General features: G+C 42.3%; 2 protein-coding genes across 3 annotated transcripts in view; one reads left to right on the forward strand and one right to left on the reverse strand.

Annotated features, from left to right (window-relative positions):
* The window catches only part of kin (Kin17 DNA and RNA binding protein), an 8,157-nt gene extending 5,048 nt beyond the window's left edge, over positions 1-3,109 (reverse strand). The window contains exons 1-7 of the mRNA XM_076296924.1: positions 2,889-3,109; positions 2,413-2,507; positions 2,027-2,070; positions 1,519-1,641; positions 865-1,049; positions 569-617; positions 223-295 (exon numbers count right to left, since the gene is read on the reverse strand). Coding sequence (XP_076153039.1) covers positions 223-295; positions 569-617; positions 865-1,049; positions 1,519-1,641; positions 2,027-2,070; positions 2,413-2,507; positions 2,889-3,002 — 683 coding nt within the window. The 5' untranslated portion in view covers positions 3,003-3,109. The remainder of the gene's footprint in view (positions 1-222; positions 296-568; positions 618-864; positions 1,050-1,518; positions 1,642-2,026; positions 2,071-2,412; positions 2,508-2,888) is intronic.
* An 85-nt stretch (positions 3,110-3,194) lies between these two features.
* The window catches only part of atp5f1c (ATP synthase F1 subunit gamma), a 6,843-nt gene continuing 2,537 nt past the window's right edge, over positions 3,195-7,500 (forward strand). For both annotated transcript variants that reach the window (XM_076296925.1, XM_076296926.1), the window contains exons 1-6: positions 3,195-3,280; positions 3,929-3,963; positions 4,187-4,318; positions 5,036-5,240; positions 5,701-5,844; positions 7,192-7,256. In XM_076296925.1, coding sequence (XP_076153040.1) covers positions 3,240-3,280; positions 3,929-3,963; positions 4,187-4,318; positions 5,036-5,240; positions 5,701-5,844; positions 7,192-7,256 — 622 coding nt within the window. In that variant the 5' untranslated portion in view covers positions 3,195-3,239. The remainder of the gene's footprint in view (positions 3,281-3,928; positions 3,964-4,186; positions 4,319-5,035; positions 5,241-5,700; positions 5,845-7,191; positions 7,257-7,500) is intronic.

Genomic DNA, 7,500 nt, shown 5'->3' on the forward strand with positions numbered 1-7,500 from the left:
AAGTACAAGAGAGACACACAGTGTGTGTGTGTGTGTGTGTGTGTGTGTGTGTGTGTGTGTGCTGCATACAGATGGGGGAATACAAGTAGTTAACTCATCTTCATTACAGTGGACACAGACACTCTAGCAACAAAAAGCCTGTATGTAGAGATTTCTGTGAGTGTGTGTGTGAGTGTGTGTGTGTGTGTGTGTGTGTGTGGTGTCGGTCAGCTTATGCCTTACCCTTTAGATGGACCTGCAGATGGACCAGCCGATGGACCGGCAGCACAGGCACCCTTGCTGAGGTTGAAAGCCACTGAAAAACAAAATGGATAGTACCTTATGGTTCAATAGTGAGTCCAAGCTGCTTCCAGTCTGTGTGTGTGTGTGTGTGTGCATGTGCGTGTGTGTTGAAACCTCACTTATGACTGTGTAGTGCGACTACTGAAGTGTGTGCTCATGGATGTTGTGGTGTGTGTGTGTGTGTGTGTGTGATGTGGTGTGTGTGAGTGTGTGAGTGTGTGTGTGTGTGTGTGTGTATTGTGCATTTTCCAGTGAGTATGCGGTGTTTGGTGACTGTAAAGTTTACCTTTCTCCTCCTCACTCTCCCTAACCAGTTCAGTGAACACTGGCTCCTCCTGCACATGAGACAGAGAGCGTATCAATGACACACTTTAACACACACACACACACACACACACACACGTTGTGTACAAGAAAATGTGTACCTCTACTGATGAAAAGTAGTACAATTTTCTTTGGTTTAAATCAAATGATCCAATCAAATGATCTAATGTTAGTGTGGATACACAGACAATGACATGTGCGTAGTGTGCACACAGATACACACTCACACTCACACACACACACACACTGCTGACTGACCTCTGGCTCCTTGCCCTCGCGTCCCCGGCGGACTTGCTCCTCTATGAACTTGGCGCTGCGCTCCTCGTCGTCCAGGTCCTGCTTCTTCTTCTTCTCCTGCTCCTCCTGCCGGCGGATCGTCTCCGGGTCACGGTCCACGTACTGGATGTACCAGCCCTTAGGGGTCTCGTCCACCTTACAGTAGCCTGAGGAACACACACACACACACACACACACATGCACACACACACGCACACACACACGCACACACAGAGGCACACACACAGGCACACACACACGCACACTATAATGCACTGTTTGTATACATTTTTGAAAAATGTATTCAGTTAACCTTAAGAACACACACATATACACATGTGTGGTGTGTGATACAATTATGATGCAAGTGTGAGAGAGTGTGTGTGTGTGTGTGTGTATGTGTGTGTGATCTATGTATAAAGAAATGTGTAATGTGTATGAGAAAATGTGTGTGTGTACGAGTGAATGTAGTGTGTGTGTGTGTGTGTGTGTGTATGTGTATGTCAGTGTAATTTGTGAGTGTGTGTATGAAGAAAGAGTGAGAAGAGAAGAGAAGAGAAGAGAAGAGAAGAGAAGAGAAGAGAAGAGAAGGGAAGAGAAAAGAAAAGAAGAGAACAGAGGATGATCGTACAGTACCTTCCCTCCCCAGCCATTTGGTGAAGTCGGTAAGTGTTTCCCACTGTGTTGAGTTCATGTGGACGTGATCCTTGTGGCTGATGTACTCGTTGTAAATTATGTTGTTGTGGACTCGCTTGGTACCTGTCAGAGGATAAAGACAAGGCCAAAACTAAACCTCAGCACAAGCAAACAGGCAAGATTAACTTTCTAAAACAAAAGCCAACTGAGGCGCCTTTGGTCAAAAGAGATGTATTAACACAGCATAGATCAGGGTTCCCACTCTGTATATCTGTATTAATGTATTTTGGCAAGTACATTTTAAACTACTATAACAATATTCCCTGATATTCCATGACTTTGCCCCCAAAATTGATCAAATCCCCTGACTTTCCATGTCTAAAATAGACTTTCTAAAATTCCATGATATTCCAGAAATTCCATGATCTGTGGGAACCCTGATAGACAAACAACAAAACAGTTGGCCGAGTTGTTACCGAATGCTGAGTAATGGGAAACTCTCACTTACCAAATCGCCGACGAAGAAGCTCCAAAAAGTCAGTCCTGAACTCACTACAAAACAGAGCAGACAGTTGAGTACCAGCTTGACTTTGGCCAAGTGTCTGCCAAATACCATAGCCATAACCATTGCAAAAGGCCATCAGTTGGATAGGAGCAATGGATCTAACTGGAATTTAGGTGCCATAGAACAGAGAACAGTTTTTGTCAGTTTCCAGAATTCCTAAAGGTTCTACACCCAGTCACAACTTTGAGTGATGATGATTAGCTGTGGTTTATTCATGATGAAGGCAAAAAAAATTTACTACTCTCTAAAATCTTCATTTCATTATTCAGTGCCATGTCGCTACTGTGCTGAATCATGAATCATGATGCGTTACAGAGTTGTCAGCTTACTCTGAGAAGAGGTCCATGAACTGGTTTGGGTCTTCGGAAGCCAGCAGCAATTGTCTCTGGTGAGACTCGGACATACAGTGGCATTTGAAGCCATTCTGCAAACAGAAGATAATATATTTTTTTAATGAAAAAAGCTTAAACGCACAGCACAGCTGCACTTCTGACAGGATGATGAAAAAAAAAACAGTGCCACATGTTATGCATCTTACTGCTTGATCTTGATTCTTACACGTAATTCACTACATTTTCAGGTTTTCAAAGCAATGATTACGGGTTAACCTTATATGCAGCAACAGACTAGTCAACTACTCCGTCGGATAGCTAACGTAGATAAAAAACTCATCTCTGGCTAAGAAGGTGACTAGACTATGTTCCAGCGAGTAAATAACGTTACTAAAAATGTAACTTTACTTCACTTCACTTAACGTTAGGTTACAAACTTGGTTGATAAGAAAATTAACTTTAATTTCACTCACCTCGTCTCGACACTGTTTCTGACACATTTGGCAATACCATCGCAACTTTTGAAGACCCTTGGATTTTATCCTGTTGGCGATTGCTTTAGGACTAAGGAAATCAGCTTTCCCCATCCCTTATATGAAGCGTTTCACGAGTAACTTAGAATTATAAACACTTTCTTTAAATGAAATGAGCTATTTAGCACGTTTGCCTTTTCCCTCTGTTGTGTTGGGTGCCTTTCGGCGTATGTATAATACGTCATAGATTTCTGTACAAGCCACGTACACGCACTATCGCGATAAACTCGTCCTTTTCCACTTTATTTGCGCCTGCGCTGTTGTGCCAGTCTGACCTTCATAGAAACGAACATGTTCGCCAGGACCAGCGCGGTGGTGTTCCTCCCACAATGGTAAAGTTTGATTTCCTTAATAATGCAAGTTTGTTTGTTTGTTATTTACAACGTGACTATTCTGCAATATCTTAAGGAAAGCGTCTTGATTTTCTGTCAGTGCAAGAGCCTTAACACTCGCAAGGACGTGCTAAGCTGTAGGCCTCAGCTTGCTAACTTGGGTTAGATCTAGCGTGCCTTCAAATGAACGGCGAAGTTGATCTGTCAAGTTGGTAGCTTTAACGTTAGCATTTAGGGGTAAAGTGGTGAGGTCGTATTAAGTGCTGTCATAATCATTGGCTTTGCTGTCGAAATACACAATCACAACGACCTCTTATGATAATTGGTTGATGTGTAATACACCCTTCGTCTTCATGCAGGAGATTGAATGGTTATTCCTAACGCCAGCTAATGGCTGCCGTTAGCCTACATGTCAGTTAGCGTTAGCCAACACAAAGTAGCCTCTTGACTGACTTTGGTAACGTTAGCTGAAACTGCTGTGCTAACGTTAGCTGAAACTGCTGTGCTTATTTCCAGCAAGTCACCTTGCTGCAGCGACGTCAAATAATTATTTGCCACAAAATACCATGCACCAATGGTGTACGTGTCGTTGCGTTGTGTTGGTGGCAAATTAACGATACTGAATCTCTGAATTAATCTCCCTTTCAGTGGGCAGGTCAGGACCATGGCTACCTTGAAGGACAGTAAGTACTTTTTTAAACTACGTCGTTATACAACGTAGTTTAATTGAACTGTAATTGTTTAAGGATTGTAGGCCATCTTGGGTCTTACGTCTTCTGGATATCAGAATGTTTACATTATGCCTTGTGGAAGATGTGCAATTGATTGTTGTGATTCATGGTCGACGAAGTGTGGATCAGGTTGAACTGATACTTAATGCTACCATCTCTCACCTGTCAATGCCAGTCACCATCCGACTGAAGTCCGTGAAAAACATCCAGAAAATCACCAAATCCATGAAGATGGTGTCCGCAGCCAAGTACGCCAGGGCTGAGCGATCGCTGAAGCCTGCACGTGTCTATGGTACCGGTGCCCTGGGTAGGTTTTCCCAATCTTCGTTACCATACATTTCACAATAAAACTAATCAATTTCACCCCATCCTACGGTATTTCAACTTTGTAACTTTACCACCGAACACCAAGGCTTGAAGTTGGGCAGCAATGTGCCAGATCACTTGGGATCACAGCCACTGGTTTATGCATTTACTGGAATGCGTGGTTCTTTTAACGGGGAATTTTTCATATATTTTCATTTATTTATTTAGCATATTTCGTTTTTTTCCGAAACCCTTTATTGAAAGTAGTGCACATTCGCCCCATGGGTGTGCATCTCATGACCTTGGGTCATGTTGGCCTGTTACAGACAATGCATAAAGAATTACAAAGTATAGACAACATATATGTTGCATACAGATAAGACAATCCACATGTTTTAGACAACCAAGCAACCAACATTTTTGTATTTTGGTCTTTGACCTATGACTTTCTTTCTTTTATTCATTCATGTTCTTGGAGGTTCATTGAGGCTAGTCCTCATTTTCAGTGAAGCTGAAATATGTTGTCCTAGTAATAGTATTGACAGATGCAGCTAATGTCTCTTCTGCACGGTAGCTTGAAGTGCAATCAAAATAATATATATACTTATATATATATAATATATATATATATATATACACACACACACACACACACTGAATGCTATTCTCTTTCTGTAAGTCACTTTGGATAATGTAAATGTTTTCCGTCTTGGCACAGCCTTGTACGAGAAGGCGGAGATCAAGGCACCAGAGGACAAGACCAAGCACCTGCTCATTGGTGTCTCCTCTGACCGGGGCCTCTGTGGAGCCATCCACTCCTCCGTTTCCAAGGCGATCAAGGCCGAGATCGCCACCCTGACCTCCTCTGGCAAAGAGGTGATGGTGGTCAACGTGGGCGACAAGCTCAGGGGCCTGCTTCACAAGTACGTACTACGCACGCACGCGCACACACAGTTTCGTACACACATACACACACTTGGGTGGAAATTAAATTTTGAGAATGTGTGTACATCTACCAGCAACCACTGCCAGATTTTTGCTCAAATTCACCAGTCGCTTAATATTGAATTATTACTTACTGTCTGAAATCTACCAGCCACTTTCATATTTACCAGCATGTGGCTGGTGCTAATTCCAATCACTACACTCACTACACACACATGCACACATGTAGTCATTTTTTGGTTGCTGTACATTCCTTGACATGTGGTGGACCCATACTGAAGGGTTAAGTCCCTTCCATCGTCTACTACTAGATGATTCAAATCTGGGGTTGGGTAGATAAACTTGTGTCAATGCAAGGTGGAAATATACTGCTCCATTTGGTTATTCTATGTCTCTGACGGTGTGTGTGTGTGTGTGTGTGTGTGTGTGTGACTGCAGGACTCATGGCAGCCACATTCTGCTCAACTGCAAGGAAGTGGGCCGCAAGCCCCCCACCTTCACAGACGCCTCGATTATTGCCTCCGAGCTGATCAACTCTGGCTATGAGTTCGACCAGGGCTCCATCATCTTCAACAAATTCAGGTACAAAGTCCTTTTTAATTTCCTTCTCTTGGTCCCTTTTCTTGCTTTCTTTTTGTTGCTTTTTCTCCTTGTTTCGAGCAGGTGATATTTCTCAAACTACAATCTATTTTACATTACAATTTACAAGCTTCAAAAAATGTATTGATTCATGTCATCATTCCAGCTATGCATTCAATACTGAATATCATATTTTAATATATTACCCTATGATTAATGTGCTGTAAGCAGAATGTGAAAGAATGTTGCATGTGGCATTTTTACAGATAAAAAGGATATAAGCCTAACAGCTATGTTTATTGTTAAGCTTATTGAATAACTTCCTGATAGAGAAGACAAACCATTTTGTGGAATGATGCATCATATGAAATTTGCAACTATGACTCAACAATCTCTAGTCTATAAGTGACACGCTCTGTCTGCCACTCGTTGTCTGTAGCTGATCGAAATGACCTAAGCCTAAAGTTTTGATGTAAGACTATATGTTTAGCCTATTGAATAGCTTAATGATATAGAGGACAACCCATGTTGTAGAAAGATGCATCATATGAGATTTGCAACGATGTGACTCAAAAACAGTCTTTGGTAGCATAAGTGACATGTCGCTCCGTCTGCCACTCATTCTGAAACGTTGATAAATTCAGGACCATTAGCCTACCGCTCGTTTTAATTTGGGACCTTGCAGTCGGAATTGTTCTTTGTTTATTCAAAGTCTCAAGTCCAAAGTAGCCTGGGCTATTCGAAGTGTCAGTTTATTGCACATCATTTTGAAAAGCAACAACATACCCGTGTTTGGCGTGTTGTTGAAATCCGCGGAATCATTTCATGCAAGCAAACTGCACACAGGGAATCTTTATTGTTGACGTCAGACATGATCATTATCCAAACATCTTTACCCGTGCTGTGCCCTGATTCAGTGCTACCAAAGCTCCGCTTCTATCCTATGTCTCTGGTCCTGTGCTGTACTATGTGAGAGGGGGAGTGGCTACAGTAGAGCGTAGAAACCCAACGTGTGCTCCTTATACCAATATAGTTAACGATCTCTTTTGCATTTCTTATCCAAACAACGTCAAACTTGACACTGCACTTACTGGTGCCCGTAGCAAAACAAAAAGTCTCAATTTCACAAACGGTTCAACAGATATGCGATTAACACACAAACACGCAGATGGGGGAGTGGCTACAGTAGAGCGGTGAATGCCAGTGTGTGCCTATTTTACCGATATCTTTTGCATTTCCTATCCAAACACACAGACAGACATTCCTGCAATTTATAGATAGATATATAAAAAAATGCTTGTGTGTGTATTAATTAATCTCTTATTTGTTTATGTTTTGGCTGTGATGCAGGTCTGTAATTTCCTACAAGACGACCCGTAATCCCGTGTTCTCCAATGAAACGGTGGCTAGTGCAGGTGCGTTGTCCTCTTAAAGGAACATGACAACTTTTTGGGGAAATCGGCTTATTTACCGTCTACCCCAGAGTTAAGTCATTGGATACATAGCCCTCTCCTCTGTATGCGCTCAATAACCTAGTCTGACACGTTAGCTTAGCATAATTCACTGGAAGTGAGTTACACCAGTTAGCCTATAGCTCCCTTTTAGCTATAGCTAGGCTAACTGGCGTAATCCACTCGCAGTGAATTGTGCTAAGCTAAC

The sequence above is a fragment of the Alosa pseudoharengus genome, unplaced genomic scaffold (assembly GCF_046254945.1).
Source record: "Alosa pseudoharengus isolate Yale_2024_CS ecotype anadromous, Long Island Sound unplaced genomic scaffold, YU_APseudo_1.1 YU_APseudo_1.1_scf_20, whole genome shotgun sequence".
Classification (NCBI taxonomy): Eukaryota; Metazoa; Chordata; class Actinopteri; order Clupeiformes; family Clupeidae; genus Alosa; species Alosa pseudoharengus.